Raw genomic sequence first — 24,834 nt, forward strand, 5'->3', positions numbered from 1 at the left:
GAATTTTAAGTATTAGGAATTAAATTTCAAACTTCATTATTGGCACCATTGTAAGTTGTTAATTGAGCAATATGTTACCCTTCAAAAATCAATAAAATTAATTTCTACAATATTTTTCATTTATCTGTTAGAATTTTGCTATTGTGAAAGAGACCTCTACTGAAAGACTAGGTCTTCATCCAAACCTCTTTAATTCATGACAATGAAAACACTTTAAAATACAGTATATTAAAAAAAGGTAACAAAACACAAACCCCAACATTCCTACTTGTGTTCATACAAATAGAGAGATTAAAATGAAAAGTGACCTATTTTTAACTTTCCTTTTTCTGTTTTTTTTTTTTTCTTTTTAGAAATAAATGTTTTATATACAACTATTTGCGGCTTGAAAAAAAGTTAAGTGCAACTACCAAATTGTTCAATACATGATTTTGTCTTTTGATTATTTTGTTGATCTTAATATTTTTAATATTGATGTTTCCTTTTGTAATTAACATTACTTTTAGACATTTTCTTCCTTTTTGTAGAGCTTGATGGTATATTATTCTGTGTATCTCAAATAAAGCTTCATAATTCATTCATTAATTCAACAAATCTGTATTGAGCATGAGTTATGTGCTAGGTCCAGAGAAAAATATCAAATTAATTTTAAAAGGGAAAATAAATCCAAGTTATCCAACTACTTAGTATTTGTTTCAATAAATATTTTATCTTCATGAAAAAAAGTAAGATGATATATGCAGTTAACAAAATGGTTGGCATACTCTAAGTTATGTCTTAGCCATATTTGGGTGCATTTTTTGGCCGAATGAAGATTGAAGCTCAGGAAAATGTGGAGATACACGTTAGTGGGTAAGAATAATAGATCAACATGAGAGTGCATGCAGAATTTAAACACAAAACTTGAGTACAGACCAAGAAGAGGAGTTAAAAAGCACCACTTTTTAAGAGTCAGAAGAGGAAGGAACTTTCATGAGCTAGTTTAGGTAAGGGAAAATTAGGAGAAACTAAGGAATTTGAACTGTACTTTTTAATTATTGTATCTGTGTCACAGATCTTTTCTCAAAAAAGTCTATTGGAAACATGTGGTTTCGGAGTGGTGGGCATGATAACAAATCCAAGCAGGTCAAACGCAGCGAGTTGTCATTGTTGAGGCCGTTTCGTTTTGCTAGGAGGGTCTTGAGGGATTTGGGCTCAGCCACTGCCTTGTGGACCATCACCGCTGTGAGGACGCTCCTCCAGGGGTGTGGAGCGTGCTGATGGACTTGGGAAAGTCAAGCATAGAGCTGTGCTGAGGCTGTGGAAATCATCTGCGGTCACCCTTCAGTTTCGTGTATTTTCCGAAGTGGTTTTCATCCACCTTGGGTAATTATCCAAAGAAACTCATGAGCTCTTACCTTCAATTTTCTAAAGAAGAGCTACCCATATTTAAAACTCAGAACCCAGAACTGAAGATATCAGAACTAATCAGAAGAATTGCAAAGTTATGGAGGGAACTTCCTGAATCAGAGAAAAAAATATATGAAGACGCTTATAAGGCGAACTGGCAGGTGAACAGCATCGAGATAAACAGAATTCAGGAACAGCTAACTTCAAGCCAAACGATATCTTTGGAAAAAGAAATCTTGAAAAATGTTTAAGAAAGAAAGCTTTAATAAAAAAGAGAGAGTTAACAATGCTTGGAAAACTAAAAAGACCTCACTCAGCTTATAACCTTTTTTTGTATCTGAAAGCTTCCAAGAAGTTAAGGATGATTTGTCACAGGCAAAGCTAAAGTGCGTAAATAAAACTTGGAAAAATTTGCCTAATTCTCAAAAGCAAGTATATATTCAACTTGCTAAAGATGATAAAATTCGTTATGATAATGAAATGAAATCTCAGGAAGAACAAATGATTGAAGTTGGATGCAGTGATCTTATATGTCACAAAATGAAAAACCAAACAAAATATGGCATTGAGGAGTGTTAAGATAAAATGAAGGAGCTGGGTTCATGGTGATTAGGCACAGAAACCAATTAGGTCTCAATAAACTGAAGCTGTGTAAAATTAGGAAGGATCAAGTTGGTGAACATTTTATATTCAATTCCTTTTTCTTTAACCTCTGAACTTCTACATGTTGAGTACATTTTGTATTAGCATTTTGAAAACCTAAACAGATGAAAGTTCATGCAAAATTTTATTTTGTGTTTAAGAACTACTGAGGATCAAGATAATCCATACATATGTAGCAGTGAATCATTTTATCTTTGATAAAGGTAAATCAGACTGAATTTTTTTTGTACTGGAAAAAATTCTTGCAGTCTTTTCGTTAATTCCGCATCGGGACAATCATCTTTGCTTAGCCAGGCTTTGCACGTCTCTCCCTTATCCTTTACCTTCTATTTGGACTGAGTGCTAGACATGAATGCTTGGGGTCTTCCAAGGTCTTTCTTCTTCCCTGAGAAGTATGTGGCTTGCTAAACTCCCCAGCCTACACTGGCACTTTTCAATGACCTAATTTTCCAAAGAAACTGCTTTCACAGCTTTCTTCCCAGGCTTTCAGAGCGTCTGTTATTTGCCAATCTCTTAGCAAAAAATATAAATGCCAAAGGCAGCAATATGCATATTCAAAGTGCTGAAAGAGAAAACATCTAAACATAATGCTCACCAAAATATCTTCCAAAAATAATGGAGAAATTAAGACTTTCCCAGACAAACAAAAGGTGATAGAATTTACCGCTAGTAGTGCTAGCCCATAAGAAAGGCAGAAATTCTTCCAGGGGAAATAAAAGGACACTAGGCTGTAACTGAAAGCCATATGAAGAAATAAAAAGTCAAAGTGATTCCAAGGGAAATTTTTTTTAAAGTATTGTATCTTTGTTTTTTAACTCCTCTCTGTGTATGATTTAAAATGAATAAAATGCTAATTATACCTTTGTAAATTTGGAAGCGGTGTACAAAGATGCAACTGTGACAACTATAGAAAAGAGGAAGAATGGACTACATAGGAGGAAAAATGTTATGCACTATTAAACTGAAATGATATTAACAAAAATAGACTTTTGTAAGTTTAAGAGGTTAGTTGTAATCTCCAGGGCAATCGCCTCAAAATAATTTTTAAATATACAGATAATAAAACAAAAAAGTCAAAACAGTACACTGTAAAACTCATTGAAACCCCCAAATAGCAAGTAACAGAGGAATTGAAGATATATAGAAAGCAAGTAATAACATGACAGAAGCTAATCTCTCTTTGTCAGTAATATTTTTTCACGTAAAAGTATTAAGCATTTTAATGAAAAGCAGAGATTAGCAAAATTTCTTTAAAAGTTGGCATAACCGTATGCTGTCTACAAAAGACTCATTTTTGTATCTAAAGACACAAATAAATTGAAACAGAAATATATAAAAAGACACGTCATGCAAATATTAACTAAAAGAGGTCTGGAATGGTCATATTAATATCAGACCAAATACTTATAAAAACAATAAGGGGGACTAGAGGAAGACAGAGTACAGGAAGGCTGCGTTGGAAGTCACTCCATGGCTCTGGTCCAAACAGTGGAAGTACAGCTTTTCAGCAAGGTGTGTGAAAGAGGGATTTTATTAAAATTCAATATTGGACATTCAAAGCAACTCAGGGACTCAGAAATTTGGGTACAATAAACAAAGAAGAAAGAATTCATAGGAGCCAAGCCAGCTGCCACACCAGCACCAAAAGTGGCAGTACTAGTGACTCTGGTTCACCACAGAGGGAGGGATAATACAGAGAAACACAGATTTGGTATGGAAAAACCTGATATGAAAAAAAGCCACCTGAATTTGACTGATCCAGAGGCTGCAGTGTGCACTGGTGCTTAAAAAGCACACTCTGTTTCTCAATTGGTTGTGAAGAGCTGAGGTGGAGCCCTCCCGAAGCCATTGCTCTGCAGCATTGGTGACAGGAGCCAGGAGATCAGAGCAAACGCTGCTGCAAGTTTCCACCTACCTTGTGTCCTAAGGTGTGCCTGGTGGGACATGAGTGAAACAGGCACTGAAAGGACACATCCCAGGGGATTCAAGTTGAAAGGGTTAAAGGGAACCCGGCTCCATTTCCCTTTGAGTCACATGACCAGCTAAAGTGGGCTGGAGTTTGAGCAGATAAGGGTGAATATACCCAGGGAGTAAGTTTGGAAAGACTATGCTGGTGGGCAGCAGAGTATGTGGAGGATTAGCTCCCTGCCTCAGGAGTGGAATCCCCAGGAGGCTCCTGAGATCCAGAGTCCCATCAGAGATAAGCTGCCATCAAGGTTAGGGGTGGGTCCACCTAATCTCTCCAAAGCAGACACCACCCAACAAAGCAAAATAGTGCACAATAAAAATTTAGTAGTAATATATAGATAAAATATATAAAAATAAACAATTGTAGCTATACTCGAGAGACTGTGATTGCTTTAGTAAATAATTTCTAAATATAGATGAATAAAGAGACATTCCTCTGAGCTTGGGTGTGGTGTTCAACCTTTGCTGCTTTCCTAGTTTTAATAGTTGGTTCTAGAGATACTTTACATAATAAAAATATTAGGTCAGTCATAAATATAATTTGTGTTTTTCCTATGATTAGTCTAATTCTTTGAGAATCAAAATAAGATTGTAGTCTGCCATTAAATGAAATAGAATAGACTAAATATTAACTATAAGTTGATTTCTTTGTCCCTTGTTAATAAAAAAAGTAAAAAAAAGCGTTTCCCTGTTAAACACTGGAGTTCATGGTGGGGCTGGTTTCTCAGAAAATCTAGTGATGAGTTTGCTCTGAAGGTTGAAGTTTGGCAGATCATGGTGCCCTCAGTTTAGCTGGGAGACAAGGTTGTTTTAATCTAGCTGGGAAATAAGGTTGTTTTGGTCTGGGCTGTCATAGAGAGGGAATGTGTACTTTGAAAAGAAGCATACATTGTACTTTTGAAGGTTTTTCTTATTTTAAACTAACCATAGAATGATATAATCATTACTAAAGAAAAATATCAATAAAAAGACTGGTAGAAAAACAAAGAGATAGATTCAGCCTCAGAACACTTGGTGTCTCTGTCTGCTGTTTCTCCACTGCGCCAATGCCTCCCATCCACCTAGGACCCCTGACCACTGCTAGGGCTGGACCCCGGCAGATGCGCAAGTCCAAGACCTCTGAAAACATGAGGAAACAGGCAATTACGTCTCCTCCACAAAATCCACAATCTCCCAACAAGGGATCCCACTGATAGAGATGTGGATGAAATCCAGTGATATGTTGTTTGTAAGAGACTCATAAGCAAAGATGAAAGGATGGGAAAAATATTCCATGCATATAGGCCCCAAAAACAAGTAGGAGGAGCTATTCTCATATCTGACAAAGCAGATTTCAAGCAAAAATTAATGTAAAGAGACAGAGAAGGTCACTATATCATGGTAAAGGGAACAATCCAACAAGAAGATCTAACAATAGTAAAGATTTATTCCCCAAATGTCAACACATCCAATTACATTGAAAAATATTCCATCATGTTAAATCCCAGATAGACCCCAACACAATACTACTGGGAGATTATAAACACCCTTATCAGGGCTGGAGTTGTGACTCAGAGGTAGAGTGCTTGCCTGGCATATGTGAGGCCCTGGGTTCAATCCTCAGCACCACATATATATAAATAAATATATAAATAAAAATAAAAGATCTATTGACAACTAAAAAATATTTTTAAAAACCCTTATCACCAATAGACAGGTCATCAAAATATAAAATCAATAAAGATATCTCCAACCTAACTCCAACTCTGTAAATCAATGGACCTATCATTTTCATAATCATTTACCCCCCAAAAGTTGAATTTACCTTTTTCTCAGCTGCTCATGGAATTTTTTCAAAACACATGGTGATTGAATACTCTCTTAAATAAACAATGGATCAAAGAAAAAATGAGGATAATCATCAAGCAATTCTTAGAAATGAATGAGATCAGGAGTACATATCAGAATCTCTGAGACAGTATGAAAACAGTTCTGAGAGGAAAATTTTAGCACCGACTGTTTTACATTAAAAGAGAGAGACATCAATTAAATAAACTTATGCCCACAAGTCCTTAGAAAAAGAAGAACTAATGACAAAACCAGTAGAAAATAGGAAATCATTAATATTAGAGTCAAAATCAATAAAATTGAGAATAAGAAAACAATACAGAGGATCAATGAAATGAAGAGTTTATTATTTGAAAAGATAAATAAGATTGACCAACTCTGAGCCAAATTAACCAAAACAAAACAGAACAAAAAAAGAGTGAAAGAACCAAATCAACAAGATCAGAGATGAAAAAGGAGATATACCCTTTTGAATATACCTAGGGGATTATCAGAACCTATTTTGAAATTTTATACTCCAATAAACTGGAAGATATAGAAGACATTGACCATCAACAAATTTCTAAACACATATTACCTGCCCAAATTGAATCAGGAAGATATTGAAAACCTAAACAGACTGTTTTCAAGTAACAAAATTGAAACAGCCACTAAAAGCCTTCCAGCAAAGAAAAGCCCAGGATCAGATGGATTTTCATCTGAGTTCTACCAGACTTTTTCAGAAAAACTAACACCAACCCTTCTCAAATAATTTCATGAAATTGAAGGGGAGGGAACACTACCAAATACATTTTATGAAGCCAATATAACCTGATAAAGATGCATCAAGGAAAGAAAAGTATAGACCAATATCCCTGATGAACATAGATACAAAAATCCTTAAGAAAATATTAGCAAACTGCATTCTAAAACACATAAAAAATATAATACATCATGAGCAAGTGGGTTTCATTCTAATGATTAAAGGATAATTCAACATACACAAATCAATAAATGTAATATCATTACTTACATAGAATTAAGGACAAGAATCACATGATGATCTCAATAGATGCAGGAAAGGGCTTTACTAAAATCTATCACCCATTCATATTAAATGCTAGAGAAGCTAGGAATTGAAGAAACTTACCGAAACATTACAAACACTATTTATGACAAACTGAAAGTCAACATCATATTGAATAGAGAACAACTAAAAGTATTTTCCTCTGAAGTCAGGAACAAGACAAGACTGTTCACTATCACCACCCCTATTCAATATAGTCCTCTTAACATTATCTAGAATAACCAGATAAGAAGGGGAAATGAAAGGGATACAAATAGGAAAAGAAGAAATCACACTATTTTTATTTGCCAGTGACATGATTCTATTTCTAGAAGACCCAAAAAATCCACCAGAAGACTTCTGGAGTTCATAAACAAGTTCAGCAAATTAGCAAGATACAAGATCAACGCACATAAATAAATACCTTCCCTATATTCTACCAGTGATTCAGCTCTGGAAGAAATTAGGAAAACCATCCCATTCACAATAACCTCAAAAAAATTGGGACTTAATCTAACCAAGAGAGTAAAAGAGCTCTACAATGAAAAATATAAAACATAGAAGAAAGAAACTGAAGTACCTAGAAGATGGAAAAACATCCAATGTTCTTGGATAGGCAGAATTAATATTGTCAAAATGGCCATACTACCAAAAGCAATGTATGGATTCATTGCAATCTCCATAAAAATAACAATGACATTCTTCACCTAATTAGAAAAAACAATTCTTAAAACATCTGGAAGAATAAAAGACCCAGAATAGCCAAAGCAAAATCAAAAAAGAAAAGTGAAGCAGAAGGCATTACATTATCTGACTTGAAATATAATAGTAACAGAAAACATGGTATTAGCATCAAAAGTGACATGAAGACCAATAGAATAGAATAGAAAACACAGAGACAAATCCACATATGTACATCCATCTGATACTTGACAAAGGTGCCAACAAGTATATTTTGGAGAAATACAGACTTTTTAACAAATGGGGCAACTGGGAAAACTGGATAGCTATCTGTAGAAAAATGAAACTAGACCCCTGTCTCTCACTCTGCACAAACACAAACTGAAATGGGTCAAACACGAATAACTTGCGACTGTTAGAAGAAAACATAGGATCAACACTACATCAGATATATTCTGGCACTGACTTTCTGAAGAAGACTCCCAAAGTGCAAGAAATAAGACCAAGAACAAATAAGTGGGATGCCATCAAACTGAAAAGCTTCTGCACAGCAAAGGAAACTATTAAGAGTGTGAGTAGAGAGTCTACAGAATGAGATAAAATCTTGGCCAGCTACTCCTTTAATAGGGGATTAATATACAGAATTTGTAAAGAACTCAAAAAACTTAACATACCAACAAACGAAAAACCACAAATGACCCAATTAATAAATGGGCAAAAGAACTAAACAGAAACTTCTCAAAAGAAGAAACACAAATGGCTAAAAAATGTCTGAAAGAATTCTCAACATCTCTAGCAATCAGGGAAATGCAAATCAAAACAATACTAAGATTTCATTTCCAGTCAGAATGGTTTGATCAAGAATATAAACAATAATAAATTATAGCAAGGTTTTGGGGGAAAAGGCTTCCTTGTTCATTATTGGTGGGACTGCAGATTAGTACAACCACTCTGGAAAGCATAGCTATCCCACTCCTTGGTGTTTTTCCAGAGATCTAAAATTGCATACTAAGTGATGCAGCCAACTCAGTGTTTATAGCACCATAACTAACAATAGCTAAATTATAGAATCAACCCAGGTGTCCATCAACACATGAGTGGATTAAGAAACTGTGTTATGTAAATACAACAGAGTTCTACTCAGCCATTAAAAGAATGAAATTATGGCATTGCTGAAAAATGGATGAAAATGGAGAATATCATGCTATATGAAAGAAGCCAACTCAGAAATTCAAAGGTTGGATGTTTTCTCTCATATGTGGAAGCTAGAGTAAAATAAATGAAAGAGGGAGGGATGGCATAAAGATAAAGATCAGTAATATAGAAGAAGATTGAGAGGTAGAGTGGAAAATGGGTAAGGGGGAACAATGAAGAATGAATTCTTTAAAAATTGTATTATTCACATATATAAAATTACCTCAGGGAATTTGACCTTTATGCATAAATATAAAGAACCAATCAAATATAAAAGAAAGTCTGATAGAATAGATGAAGGATAATGGGGAAGGGAGTGAGGATGGGAGGAGAAAGGGAGATGGAAAGGGAGACCATAAACTAAAATTAAATTCCATGCATGTATGCATTTGTCAGGATGAACCCAACTAATACTTATAACTATAAAGCTCTTAAAAGAATTAGAAACCAAAACAAAACCAAAACAAACAAACAAACAAAAACAACAAAAATGTTACAAAAGCTAAGGACACTGTGTATGAATTAAAATATCTACCCACCAGGAAGAAATTCAGTGCTGGAATATGTTGAAATAGAGTGCTGGTGATAATCATTGAATTATGTGATGAATTTAAGAGTGAAAGATGATGAATTTAAGAATATGGAAAATGTCTTGAAAAATCTATATAAATAACCCATGAATGTTTCAGAACCATGGACAGAGATGACAGTGGTCCAGATACTCAAGTGCTGAGCAAATACTTGCACTTGCACATATTGGCAGGTCGCCAATGACTAGAGATAAAAATGTGTGTTTAGAACTCATGATCATCAGAGTTGTGAATCAGTAATTTTTAGAGGAACAATGGGATAAAAGAAATGTTGAGAATTCAAAATACTGCTGACACTGTAACTTCAAACTTGGTCTACTGAACACATTCCTCAGAACTGTGAGATTAACAATGTGGCCCTAAGGAAAAAGGGAGAAAAAAATTTGAGGGAGGATTTAATAAAGAGTTTGGGATTAAATGGGCCCAATTATAATATGGGTTTACAGAGGACATTGCTGGGAATAAAGGGGATTGATTAAAGCCAACTGAATTGAGTGAGAGCAACTGAGTGATTATTTGTATGGCTGATATTTTGCTCATGGAATTAGCTGACTTCTTAACTTTGTTATCATTCCTATCTCCTCTTAGTCTGATTTTCTTTCCTCCCACAGTTAAAACACACACACACACACACACACACACACACACTTTGCTTCCACAATCCACTCTAGATAGCTTTCTAGATACAAATTTGTTATACACTTTTAGATGCACTCATGTGGGATTTGAAAGTCATGTGTGATACATTATTAGCTTGCTGTTGCTTTTCTGTCTTTTCTTGTACAAAAAAAGAGTGTGAAGAAGTAGGTTTTCAGTAGCAGGGCTCCATTCGGGTGCCTGGTCTTCTATTTCTAGTGTGCCCAGGAGCATTTGAGTAAGAGCATTGTCCATGTTTCATCCAGCAATGTTGCAGGCATTGAGAACTGTGTTGGTGGATACAGGCACATTGGCAGGCTCCGCACATCCCTGATAAAGGAGAGGTGCTTTCACATTAGAACAGATATTTCTGCTTTGAGACTCCTGGGACTACAACCAGAGTTTTGTTTTGTTTTCCAGATTTTGCAATGATTTCATGAGTGTTCAATTCCTCTATTAAATTCCTTTCTTTTTGTCACAGTGTTTGTTTCCTGGCCACACCTTGGCTCATACAGAGTTCTCACTATTTTTAAGTAATTTATGTATTATCTCTGTTTCAGATGGAGCACCAATAAAGCAGGCCCTGCATAATATTTATTTTAAAGTTCAGAGGAATTTTTAATGCAATTATGAAAGGTAAACAAGAAGCTGTGTTTCCAATTTGGTACTTCTCTATTTTGTTGTTTTAAGAGATTTTCATTAAAAATAGTTTACAACCATAGAAACAAAATGATGTACCCCATTTGTGTACAATGAATCAAAATGGTCTGTAAAAAATTAAATAAATAAATAATTTTAAGAAAAGAAATAGTTCATGCTGATTCATTAAAGCAAGCTGATCACTGTTGGAAAATGCAGTTTCAAGAGAACCATTGAAAAAGAATTTTTCTATCCAGTGCTTCCAGAAGTCCTCTTTTTCATATCCTGCTTCTATATAGTGAATAATATACCTGGAAATCTGAACATAGTGATTTATATTTTCCTGAAACCTTCTTTATCTAATTCAGATAATGTTCTCTATCATCTGCAAAAGCCTTTTATTATAGTGCTTTGGTGGCATATGCCTTTTTCATAACTGCCTAGAGTTGAAAGTGCCATTCAGTAGAAACAACATGCAAGTCTAAGAAAGAACAGACAGGAAATTCAGTTCTCTGAAGATTAGGAATTCTTTTTGGCACTTAAAGGGTAAGAAAGGGCTTTTCAAAGGTTTCATTTTACCTGCAGCCTATCATTAAAGTCATTGTTTATCATGACAGTTTACAAGAAGCTACATGTTTCCTCAACATGACAATTTTTTCACTCTCCTTTTATTGAGAATTAAATTCATCTCTTTGCTATTTTGTAGTTCTTCCGGATTAAGCATCACAACCATAAGGATGAGACTGATATACAGCATGGTTCACTGTGACCTGGAAGGTGGACTCTCCCATGTGATTTGGTTGAGATGCATGTTCAGTGTTACATATTTGGGGAGCTACAATTCCATTCCACCCATCCTGGGAAACTTTCACAGGAAATCATACTGTCAAATGTTTTGCAAACTAAAAAGTTTGAGTAAGCAATTCTGATATGTGTAATATTTTGGGAATGTATTTATTCTATGGCCAAGAAAACCAAACTGCATACATGTGTGTTATGGTTTAGACATGAAGTATCCACCAAAAGCTCATGTGTGAGACAATGCAAAAACATTTAGAGGTGAAATTATTGGTTTATGAAAGTTGTAACCTAATCAGTGAAATAATCCAGATAGGGATTAGCTTGGTAGTAACTATAGGCAGGAAGGGTGTACCTGGAGGAGGTAGGTCACTGAGGGCATGCCTTTGGGGTATATATTTTGTCCCTGGTGACTGGAGATCTCTGCTTCCCAATTGTCATGTCCTGAGCTGCTTTCCTTTGCCAATGATATTCTGCCTCATCTTAGGCAGAGAGTAATGGAGTCAGCTATCTATGGACTGAGATCTCTGAATCTGTGAGCACTGAATAAGCTTTTCCTCCTCCAAAATTGTTCTTAATAGGTCTTTTGGTTCCAGCAGCATTGAAACTGCAAGTATGTGCCTAGTCACGCTTAAGGGAGTTAATTTGATCTGCATGTTTTCCATAACTCTTACCAAAATTTTAATTACTACCTAAAGTTTAATAATAGCTCCATTTATCAAGTGGTCCTAGCAGTCTAAGAACAGGAGCGAATGCTTCTCATTCACTATTCCATTTGACCTTTACTATAACCCCATGAGGAATGCAGTCATTCCCCTTTCATTACAAATGAGGAAGCTCAGACAGGATAGGCTTTATAGTTAATATTTCTAGAATAGGTCGGTTCAACCATGAAGTTTGCACTCTCAACTGCTGCTGCAAATCAGCCCGGTTCTCTTCCTACATCAAAGACAATTGTTGGTGAGAGCACATTTCAATGTTGAGCTCAGAGAACATATACTGACCTTACTCAAGTCATGACAAGTTCTGATCTTCCATGTAGTACCAACAAAATGAAGACCCTATTCTTTTTTAAAAATCTTTTCTATTTGTAGGTGGACAAAATATCTTTATTGCTTTGTTTATTTTTATGTGGAGCTGAGGATCAAACCCAGTACCTCACACATGAAAGGCAAGCACCCTACCAGTAAGTCACAACCCCAGTCCAAGGTCCTTGTTCTTTTTTTTTTTTTAATAAAGTTTTAGATGTCGATAGATGTTATTTTATTCATTTACAAATAAATGAATAAATTTTTTAGATGTTGATAGATATTATCTTATTCATTTATTTATATGTGTGCTGAGGATTGAACCCAGTGCCTCACACATGCTAGGCAAGTGCCCTACCACTGAACCACAATCCCAGGCCCCAGGACCTTGTTCTTAAGCAGAGTTTACTAATTTGGCAGCTCCCTGGTGACTTGTATCCATGGTCTGAAAAACATTCCTTTTTGTTTACTTTGAATTATTTTCTGACTTTTTAAATTGGAGAAAAAAAATTTAGAAGTATTTTTAAATTTTAAAGTATTTAACAATTTTTTTTAAATGAAAGAAGAAAAAATACTTGGCTTTTATGGAAAAAAAAAAATAAAAACAAAAACCTAAAAGTGTCAGTACCGCAAAGAGCTGGTAGGAACAGCAGCTCCTTTTATATGGACAATGCATTCTTCATGCCCTATTCTGCACCAAACCACTGTCAAATACTTACATTTCCTGGCCAGCCTCTGGGACATCTCAGTATACAGCTTGCCCTCAAGAAAGTCTTCCATGCTGCCTGCTCCAGGGCTGCTAAAGCCTTTGATGTCTACAATCTTCTTTGAATACATTGTTCTGAATCTTAATATAATCTTAAAAACTATTGGATCTGGATGACTCCTCCAGCTCTAAAATGGAGAACAATTATTTAGCTATATCTAGAATTTTGACTATTTTAATTTCATAGGTTAGAAAATACAGTTTTAAGGTAGGTTTGAAGAAAACTCCAATAAAAAGATAATACATTCTAAGGGGAAAATTCATTTGAGTAAAGAAAGTAGATAATAATATATGTAAACTTTTAGAGCTCTTCAAGGGATCTACAAACTCTGGCCCACAAGTCAAATTGACTGTAGTCTATTTTGGGGAATAAAGTTTTATTGTAACCTAGTCAAACCTAATTTTTACATCTTATCTGTGATAATATATTTTCTCTCTGAAATGGCAGAGTATAGTAATTTCAACAAAGACCAAAAGCCTTCCAGTGCATTAGGTAGGGATCCCTGGTCCAACTGGATGCAATGAACACTCAATAGGTTCAAAACAGTCGGAAGTCATGAGGTGAGAATAGTGATCCATGAGAGAATCTTGGACACCTCTCTATTTAGATAAACATTGGATTATAAGCCTTACTTTTTAGACCAAGTGATAAATTTTATGAACACTTCAATAAATTGTCCCAAATCACCCAGACTTTAAAGTATGAGATTCTAATCCTGAATGAAAGTCTATCAATTCAATAATGCTTTTTTCATATTATGAAAATTCACATATACACACAAAATTTAATTTCCTAATACCTAGAATACTAGAAAATCTGGGAATATAATTAAACACATGTATGACTTTTTTTTAATGTAATAAGCAATTTGAGGTCTGTAATGGCTGCTAAAAGGCAAATAATTCATGAAGGAAGACCACTGAAAATTACAGAATATTGGTAATGCTCTTAGGTGCAATATTCATATAAGTATGAGAATTTTTAAGTTAACTTTAGAACTTGTCATTCCAGTTTTATATGAACACAAATCTTTAAGTGACAATTGAGTTTACTTAATTTTGTTTCATCTAATATCAAATGGACAGCACATTTTTGAAGTATTCTGTTTTTTACAATAATATTGGTAACAGCAATAGCTTAAGGTGCTATAACATTGTTGCCAATAGTTTCGAAATTAAGTTATGGAAAAAAATAGACACAATAATTGCTTAGTATGATGTGGGATTGCTTCCAGGACCCTTATAGATACCCAAATCTATGAAGACCAAGTCCCTTACATAAAATTTTATATATAGCTGTGCATAAAACTATGCCCAACCTCCTGTATACTTTAAATAGTGTCTAGAGACTTGTAATACCTAATACTATTTAAATAATTGTTATACTGTGTTTTTTAAAGAAATTTTTGTGTGTGTGTTTGGTTCTGGAGATCAAATCCAGGACCTTCCATGTGCTAGGCAGGTGCTCTACCACTGATTTACAGAAGCTTTTGTCAAATATTTGTGATCCAGATTTGATTGAATCCACAGATGCAAAATTCACAGATATGGAGGGCCAACTACATTTAATTTTCTAATCAAACCACTTTTGAAGAGTACTGGAGAGAAGAATAAATACATTCTAGGAACATGAATGCAATACTGAGACTTTTTTGTTATTAAAACAAATTTATTTGGAAAGCAGTATGGCAGTTCTACACAGACTTACACTCAAATATTCACACAGCATTGTTCAAAATGACCAAAATGTGAAAACACCTCCAATGTCCATCAGCTGCTAAACAAATAAACAAAATGTGGTCTATTCATAAAATGAAATACTATTAAGCATTAAAAAGCAAAAAGAAAATACTGTCAAATGTACAGCATAGACAATCTCAAAAAAGTGAAAACCAGTATGTTGGTCAGCTTTGCATTACCATGGTAGGGTAGGTGAGATAAGCAACTTAAATGGGGGGAAGGTTTATTTTGGCTCAGTTGTAGAGGTTTCAGTGCATAGTCACTTGACCTTGTCACTGGACCTGTGTTGGCAAAGTATATCAGGGTAGAAGAGCATGTCACAGGAGGCCTGTCTACCTCAAGGTAGATGGGAAGCAAAGAGAAAGAAGAAGAGGCCAGGATACCAAAATCCTCTTTAAGGACACATCCTTCAAGATCTAACTTCCTTTCGCTAAGCTCCATCTAGTAAAAGTTTCATTATTGGACTTTTTCCAATAGTCATGCCCTTTGGTTGGTACCAAGTCTTCAAAACACGGGTCTTTGGGTGAATATTCAAGGTACAAACTATAACACTCAGTAGCCAAAAAACAGGCATGATTCTATTGAAATGTAATGTCCAAAAGAGACAAATATAGAGAGACAAGAAGATTTAGTGACTGCCCAGGATCAGAGGTTGGAATGGAAGTGATTATAACTGGCATGATATCTTTCTTTAAAGTGATGGAAATCTAAAATGAGAAAGTGGCAATGATTGCACAGCACTATAAATATGCTAGACTTCATTGAGGCACAGACCTAAAACAAGGGGAATTTGATTTCATGGAAACTACGTGTCAATAAACCCTCTTTTTGAAATTATTTCGTACATTCTAAAATATCTGGCCTATTTCAAACTGACGTAAGGTGGGTGTTTGAGGCAGCAGTGCAAGAACTAAATTTACTGACGCCTATTAGATTGCTTTGTAAATCTATCCATTTCCACTTACAAACTATGCATTATATTACGACTTATAATTTTGAGGCTCAAGATGCTTTGTGATTTAGAAAAGGATGAATATATAGATCATGTAAACAAAAACAGAAATGTCACATAACTTCACCACCTGTTAGAACATTTCATTTAGGGCTTCTAGAAGAGTCAAAATAACACTCAAATATAGCCATGGCACTTACTAACCAGACACTTCAATTTCAAAGGCATTTCATAATGTATACTTCAGATGCAGACAGTACTATTTGATGTCCACGAACCCCTGTGGAAAGGAAAAATGCCATTTCAACTTTGTTCAAAGGAACATTAGTATTTCAATCTCACTTTTAAAATCAGATTGTGGAAAACATGAAGTTAAAGTAAGTTACTTCTGTACCAAGATAGCCATTTTAAAATTTGCTTTCTTGCATAAAAATGCCAGAATTAAAATTTTTGAAAGGTAATTTTCCTGTCTTTTGCAAAATATTTGGTAGCATTGGGTTTATTTTTCCGTATTTGAATGCTGAAATTTTATAGTAAAAAGGAAGTGCATAACAATCATATTGCACAATTCTTTCATTTTGTTGGTGAAAAAACAATGCCTTAAAGACTGCTGTGGGTCTTTTTTCCTGATAAATAAAATTTTTGCTTCTATTTCTGGGCTAACTATATGATAACTAGAACATTAGTATGTCTGTGGGAAAAAGCTGAAGTTTTAAAAGCTCAGCTGTAGCAGACCAAACAATGATTCCTACACCCTATAGTGTATTGAGATCCTAGTACATCGACTTATGAAAATTTTTACAGGATAAGGGAACTAACTGTTCAGAGGTGACTGAATTCAGGATCTTGAGAGAAGATTATCTTAGATGATCCAGATGAATGTAGCACAATCCCAACTGTCCTTAAAGGAGTGAAGCAGAAGGATCAGAGTTAAAGATTTAAGAACGGAAGAAGGGGTTGGAAAGCAATGAGGGTACATTGCTGCTCTGAAGATGGAAGAAGGGGCAAAAGCCAAGGACTGCAGGAGAACTGTGTAGGCTGGAGAAGGCACAGAAAGGGATTCTCACCTTGAGCCTCGGAAGGAATGCAGGCCTACTATCACCTTGCTTTCAGCCCAGTGAAAAGGATTTCAGCCATTTCTCTTACACATAGTACTGAAAGCCAAAACCAGAGCAACGGGGCAAAAAAAAAAAAAAAAAAAAAAAAAAAAAAAATAAATAAATAAATAAATAAATAAATAAATAAAATGCACACAAATGAGAAAGAAGTAAAATTATGTTTGCAGGTGATATAATTTTACATAAAAGACCCTTAAAATCGCATCAAAAAATGTTAGAACTACTAAATAAAATCCATGAGATCAAAGGATACTAAATCAGTTTTTTCTGTGCACCCATAAAGAACTAACAAAAGACAGACAAATAAAGAAACAGAGAGGGAGGGAGGGAGGCGGGGATGTTACACATCAGATCTCTATGCCGGTTCAACTAACATATCTGCAACTTTGTACCCTTTGACCTACATCTCCCCATTTCTGCTCCTTCCTTCTTGCCTTTCATAACCACCATTAAATTCTCTATCTCTGTGCTTTCAACATTTTTTAAAGATGCCATATATAAATGAAATAATGCAGTACTTTCTGTGTTTGGCTTATTTCACTTATTGTAGGTAATGATTTTTTTCAAATATGATTCCAAAAGAACAGACAATAATGCAAAAACCAGCAAATGGGGTTACATACGTCAAACTAAAGGCGTCTGTACAGCAAAGAAAGCAACCAACCGAAGATACGACTTATTGAATGGGAGAAAATACTGGCAAATGATTCACCTGATAAAATGTTAGTGTCCAAAATATAGAATACACTCAACAAAAAAGAAAAGAACTCAATTTAAGAATGGGCAAAAGATATAAGTGGCTAATTATGAAAAGAAGAAATATGAAAAAAGTACATGAAAAGGTATGTGTAAAACCCTTCAACATCATGAATCATCAGGGAAATACAAAATCAAAACAAGATACCTCACAATTCTTAGAATGACTATCATCAAAAAGACAAAAAATAACACACTTTGGCATGGAAATGAAGAAAATGGAGACCTTATATCGTTGGTGAGACTGTGAATTGATACAACCATTAGGGAAACCAGAATAGTGGTTGCTAAAAAAGTTGTAAGCAGGACTACTGCATGATTCAGCAATCCCACTACTGGGTGTTTATCAAAAGTAAATCAAATGAGTGTCTCAAGGAGACATCTGCACTTCTATGTTCATTGCAGCATTATTCTCAACAGCCCAAGATGCTGAATTAAGGTAAGTGTCCATTGATGTGTGAATGGAAAAAGAAAATGTTAATAATAATAAATACATATTGTATGTTATCTGCTATGTATATAGTACATATTATAGATAATACGTTATGTATAAAATGGAAGTTTTATATTTATTCATATATTTACATGTGTATGTATTTCATGTATATTTACACATATATAAACATTTTATTTTTATATTTAATGGAATATTATTCAGCCTTAAAAAGGATATCCTGTCATTTGTGAGAACATGGCTAAACCTAGATAACATTATCCTAAGCGATATAAGCCATACACAGGAAATAAAATATCACATGATAGCACTTATATGTGGAATCTAAAAAAGTCAGTGAATTCATAGAAGCAGAGAGTATAATGGTGGTTTCTAGGGACTGGGAAATGGGGGAATGGAAGGAATGGGATACAAAACTTCATTACACAGGATGAAGAAATTCTGAAGATCTGGTGTACAGCATGCTGATTGTATTGTATACTTGAAATCTGCTAGGATAGTACACCTTAATTTTTATCACCATAAGAAAAAAGATAAGCATGAGAGGTGATAGATATGTTAATTAATTTGACAGAATAGTCCTTTCACAATGTATATGTTTATCAAAACATTGCACTAAATTTAGTTTAAATATAAATAAAATTTTATTTATCAATTATACCTCATCACAGATAGGGAAAAAGAAAAATAAATGAAAGCAAAAAGTAATAAGATAGAAAATAAATAAATTAGAGATAATTAACAGAGAGAGAGAGAGATAGGTTTCATACTTCTGACTTCTAAAAGTTTAAGACAGGATAATGAGTTAGAAATCCATGTTGTTTTAAGCCACTAAATTTGTGGTGCTTTGTTAAAATATCCATTGAAATCTAATGGTACTTGAAAAACTAGGAACCATTGTCTAGGATACTTAAAACATAAATACATATTTTCATATTACTTCATAAAATAAAATGTCCAAAATCAACTGCGTATCATTGACAAATTGTTATTTTAATTCAAAGTATAATGAAATTAGTCAGAGCTCCATTCTACCTTTATCATGTACATTGTCTAAGTGCTATTTCTAAAAAAATTCATTCTTTCCAAGGATGCAGAGGCCAGCAAGAAGTGCACTGACCCCTACCTGTATAGATCTTGTAATCTAGTAGGAAAAACAAATAATAAACAAGATATAGATTAAATATTGAGTTTCTTTTCAGTTCTAAAAAGGAAAGAGATGGTGTATGCTAGTGAATGACCTGGGGTAGAGAACCAATTTAATGAGAGTGTTCAGGAGATGAAACTTACCGGGTGCCTGAGGATGCGCATTTCAGTCTGCTGAGGTAATGTCTGCCTTGTGTCTGGGACTGTCACAAGTCCGGTGAGTGGAAGGATACGCTTGTGCACAGAGTGGGGCGAATGAAAAAGGATACGTATTTATGTTGGAAGAACGGAGCCTTGCCAGGTGTTGTAGGTTATAGCACTACTGGCATTTTTACATGTTATCTATGGGGGCATTGGCTAGTGAAAAATTTCAAGGTAGAGAAATAGTGTGGGCTCCAATTTAAAAGTTCACCTAGATACTATATGGCAGAGATAAAATGGGTGGGGCCTGACTGAAGCATAGTTTCCCAGGACGGTGTTTTCTTGTAGTGACCCACAACAGCCCTGATGGTGGCGTGGACCAGTGTGGTAGCAGAGCTGATATGTACAATAGATGGTTTTGAGGTGGAGCAGTGAAAAACAGAGAAGGGAGAGGTCTCCCAATATCTTCCTGGTTTCTTAGGGAGGCCACTGAGTAGAGCCATTTTCAGAACAGGAAAGACTATAAAGAAGGAAGCAAGTTTAGAGGTGCTTTCTAAGGACAACTAAATAAATGATTTGATTTAATTATTTTCCTTTTAAACATTATGATTTTTCATGATTCTAGATCTACATGAAGTAGATATATTATGGGCAAAACATTTTTTTATAATGCAGATTTCAGGGCTTCCTCTTTTCAGTCACCAACTGATTTTCTTCATTAATACAATTTAATGAAAGTAAGCTGGTTCTTTATTCATCTAGCTTTAAATAATTTTAAAAATAGGAAACTATTTTAAATGCAGGAAGAGAAAGGAGGCAAAAGGGAGAAAACAGCCTACAAATGAGAATGATAGGTAAAATATTTGGCAACTTTTATTTGATGAGCTTTAATACTAGTGAATCTTCCCTCTGTTTCTGCTGTAGTTATTTTCAGCTACAATCCCGGTAGATGATCACACACAAAAAATTATTAATCAATTATAAGCGGCATCAGACTACTTGGAACAAAAACATATTTTAGTTTTTTTAGCATTGAATTATCTTCTTGTGAAAGATGTTGAGCTTATCTGTTGATTCTTCTTACTCTGAAAATGATCAAACTGTACTTTCCCCCCCAATTTTTAATTGCGTAGGTCATATGGTCAAATGGTAGTTTATTTCCTCCTCAAAAATGACTGCATCATTTAAATGTAAATCATGATTACATTTTCCTTTTCCTTCTCTAGCAAAATGTATTAGCACAACAAAATTTTTAAATCATTTATAGGGTGTATATTTTCCATTGATGTTACACAATCTTTTATTTATAAAAAAACAAAAATAAAAGCTAAACATAAAAATAAATTCAATGCTATTTAAACCCAGTTTATGGATAGTATATTGAGAATATTTTGCAGAACTTCAGGGCATAAATAAAAGCGAACCTCAAAAGATTGTGGAGCCATAGAGTAAAAAATCATAAATTGGGTTATCCCTCTTTCTATTTGTCTCTATTTCTCTTTCTCTCCCTATGTGCCTCTCTCTCCTTCTATCTCTGTGCACTAGTGTGATTTACTGTTTCTCATTTCCTCATTTCAACATTCTCCTGGGGTACTCATCTTGGTCTTTTGCTCTCCACCAATCAACTTTCACTGTTTGGTCACACCCACAGTCAAAAATTGCTTAGCTTCCACTTCTGAGCATACATGTGTTCAACTCAAATAAACCACACAAGTAACCCTACCAATTTTTTTGTTTCTGGGCAAGAGAACCTGTTTTCCCAGTGGAGGCCAGTACTACCATAAAGGTGGCTAAAAGAAAGAGTAAGAAATCTCTCATTTAATAAAGCATACATGGAATTTGTGTTATGTAAATGTATGTTTTTCAGTAAATTTGCTCCAGATTATGCAGCACACCGTAATAGTTATATTGAGAAATGACATACCTTTATAATAAGATATAAGAAGAGGTATAATTATGTAGGTTTTGTTCCTTGTTTTAATAACAGTAAACTGTTATGCTCATTCATAATAGGTACTCTGGACCAGACACTATTCCAAGTGCTCTCTCTTCAGCCCCTTCCACCCCTGCACCCACACACAAGCCTACACACACTTTGGATTTTTGAACTCTATGGTGTAAGTACTGTTATCATTCTCCTTACACAGAAAAGTGAGACTAAGAAGGGGTGAGTATGCTGATCAAGATTACACAGCCAGGAAAGAGGAAGCATAGCTAGGATTAGATAGCTAGGATTAGGTGTCAGTTTTGTGGGCTTAATCCTTGTGTCTGTCTGCTTCCTGAATTTGGTGTTTTGATCATAAAGGCCCATGCTCATTTTGAAAAAATGAAACTGACAAGAGTTATTTCCTTTTCTAGAAAATCATCACTGGAAGTTTTCTCCTGCAGGGTTTTTCTTTCTGTGTAAGTTATATTGTGCATATTTGCTCCTGGTTTCATTTCTTCCCTCAGACATTGGTATTGTTTCTCTCTCACTAACACTTACTGAGTTTTACAAAAATTCTCAGTGTCTATAAAAAGGGTACCATGCACATGTTGTTTATCTTCTTTTCAAAAATAAAAAAAAATATTTAAAAAGGAATCCAACACCAATTTTTGGTTAACCTACCAGACACATGGTAAAACACGTTTTATTACTTTTTAATTTATTATACAGTCCCATGACTAATTTTTGTCAGCACATTCTTGCAGATACAAGTGAGTTTAGATAAATTCACTACTGAGGTTGAAAAAAAAATTCTTAAGTTGTTCTTAGTTTTTGTCTAAACTCATAGACTTGGTAGTCATAAATTAAAACCTAAAGGGGAAAATAAGACCTATGATATATATTTTTTAATTTTAAAAATTTTGTTCTAATTAGTTATGGTGAAAGGTTGGGACCTATGATACTTTAAGCTGTATCTTTATTGTAAATCAGATAAGCAATATTATCCTTCAAGAAACTATCCAAGTTTATTGCATTTCTACAGAAACTGCTAGATAATTAATTCAGATAAGGTCTACAATGATCTGATCCTGATTATAACTATTATTTTTTCCTGAAGATCTTATAAATAGATTGAGAAATTGTGTTTATTTTTGCATTAGTTTTATTAGAATTTTATAATCTGAAACAACAATACACTAAGAAACCTCTGGATTCCTACCGTGCCCTCATTAAATTGTTCATCCATAATTAAGCTTTAAGAAGAAAATCACCTGACCCCTCCCATCAAAATGTTATATTTAATTTTTATCCCAGAAGACTGAGTACCTATTCAGCATTAAAAAAGGGAGCTAACTATAAGTTTTGTGCATCACAAAGAATTAATTTTTCCAATCATTTAATACTTTCACTTTTTGAGACAGGTTTTACACTTTTAGATGGTTAAATCCCCTTTCCAATTTTCAAAAAGAAATATAAACAATTTAAAAAGCAACTCCTTTATGCATTTAGGCAATTCCTGTCTTCCTCTCCATGCCTAGTCCAACCCCGAAGCCCTAGCTACAGAGAGAATTGTGATCTGAAGCCTAGTAGCCGCTAGGACCCTCTAGACTCCTCTCTACTGACCGCTGTCACTTGTCCTCTTAGCTGAGGACAAAGTCCCAGGTAACAGATAAGGGAACTCAAGACTGAGTCAACCAGAGAAATTCTAAGAGAGTGAGATTTCATCTCTAGACATAAAAAATATATAGGATCAACTGAAAAAAGGGTTCACTTCTTTTGCAAGAGGCAATCACATCTCTGAAGACAATTCAATGAATTGAGAAACATACTCAGGGCAATCTTGGGGGTCAGTGGCCATGGCCATGTGATGAAGGGTCCTGGGTCACAGGATAATTCAGAGGGTGCTGTTTCATCCGCAAATATAGGGTGACAGACCTGGGTAATATCTGAACTCAAACCCTTCCACTTCTGCAAACCTGTCACGGAGGCAGAGGAGAGGGATTCTATCGTTACAGAATTAATCTCTACTCCTACTACCATTGCTCACCCCTGAGACCTAAAATGTTAGAAGCATTTTCCGGGAAACCTGGTCATCTGCGCGAGGGAATAAGCTTGGCCAATTTCACGATTAAGAATCTGTCTGCATGGGGTTGGAAATATGGCTCAGTTGGTAGAGTGTCTGCCTCGCAAGCACAAGGCCCTGAGTTCAATCCCCAGCACCGCAAGAAAAAAAGAAAAAAAAAAAAAAAAAAAAAAAAAAAAAAAAAAAAAGTCCGTCTGCAGACGGAGGGTACTGCCTTTGCAACAGCACCTTGCAAGTCTTCCTTTCACTGGAGGCCCGTCTGAGCAGTTTCTAAGATCACTAAATTTTAAGTCTTTGTCAGGACAGCCGGCATGCCAAGTTACATCCCGAGCTTCCCGCTGGCTGTGCAAAGGCGGGTGACATCCAAGGTGTTGGAATCACAGCCAGGAGCCCTGGCGCGGTCTCCTAGAACAGGTTGGGCGTGGTTTTCAGCGCGGAGGCTGCCCGGCAGGGAGGAGGAGTCTCGGGAGCAGGAGAGCGCCAAGACTCTATTCCCGGGAAGGCTGGCGGCTCCCGAGAAAGAGGACGCCCAGCTTTCCCGAAGACCGTGCAGGAAGGGACTGAGCAAGTCCTGAGAGAGAAGGGTTAAGACCGGAGGCGGGCGGCCCATCCTCCTGGCAGCCGCCGCCCCGGTGCTCAGACGCCTGTGGCCTCACCTGCAGCGGCAGGGATGCCAGGGGGAGCCTGGGCGCTGGCGCTGGCGCTCGTGCTCCTGGCCCGGGGTCGAGGTCAGCCAGGTAAGTCGGGGGCGGGTGGCAGTGCAGGGGCGCCGCCTGCGGGTGGAGGCTGACTTCCCCGATGGTGGGCGGAAAGTTCCGGGCGTCTTCTTGGCTAAGTCTGAGGTTTGCCCCTCATTGTCCCACCTCCTTTCTGCCCCACCAGTGTCTCCCAGGGGGCCACTTCACAGCCTGGTACCTTTCGGTTTTAGTTTGCGCACAGGCCGGAGCTGCCTCGGTCTTCGTTTCCTGATGATACTCTGGTCTCTATATTTATTTATTTATTTATTTTGCAGTTGTATTTTTTATTTTAATTTTTACAGACTGCATTTTGATTCCTTGTACACAAATGGGGTACAACCTTTTGTTTCTATGGTTGTGCACAATGTAGGTTCACACCATTCATGTAATCATACATGTGGGGTAATACTGTCTTTCCCAGTCTGCTGTCTTTCCTTTCCCCCACACCCTCCCGCCCCATTTTCCTCTACACCATCCACAGTTCCTTCATTCTTCTCTTGCCCCCTCCCATATGTACATCATCCACTTATCAGAGAAAATATTTGGCCTTTGGTTT

The 24,834-nt window shown here is 35.7% G+C and overlaps 1 protein-coding gene and 1 pseudogene across 2 annotated transcripts in view; both read left to right on the forward strand.

The window, feature by feature from the left end:
• Window positions 1-1,247: 1,247 nt before the first annotated feature.
• Window positions 1,248-1,968, forward strand: LOC306668850 (transcription factor A, mitochondrial-like; annotated as a pseudogene). Its single transcript has one exon. The product of its transcript is annotated as a transcription factor A, mitochondrial-like (transcript).
• A 22,144-nt stretch (window positions 1,969-24,112) lies between these two features.
• The window catches only part of VWDE (von Willebrand factor D and EGF domains), an 86,034-nt gene continuing 85,312 nt past the window's right edge, over window positions 24,113-24,834 (forward strand). Inside the window, exon 1 of the mRNA XM_079152061.1 lies at window positions 24,113-24,278. Coding sequence (XP_079008187.1) covers window positions 24,212-24,278 — 67 coding nt within the window. The 5' untranslated portion in view covers window positions 24,113-24,211. The remainder of the gene's footprint in view (window positions 24,279-24,834) is intronic.

Source organism: Sciurus vulgaris (assembly GCF_902686455.1).
Source record: "Sciurus vulgaris genome assembly, chromosome: 8".
Taxonomy (NCBI): domain Eukaryota; kingdom Metazoa; phylum Chordata; class Mammalia; order Rodentia; family Sciuridae; genus Sciurus; species Sciurus vulgaris.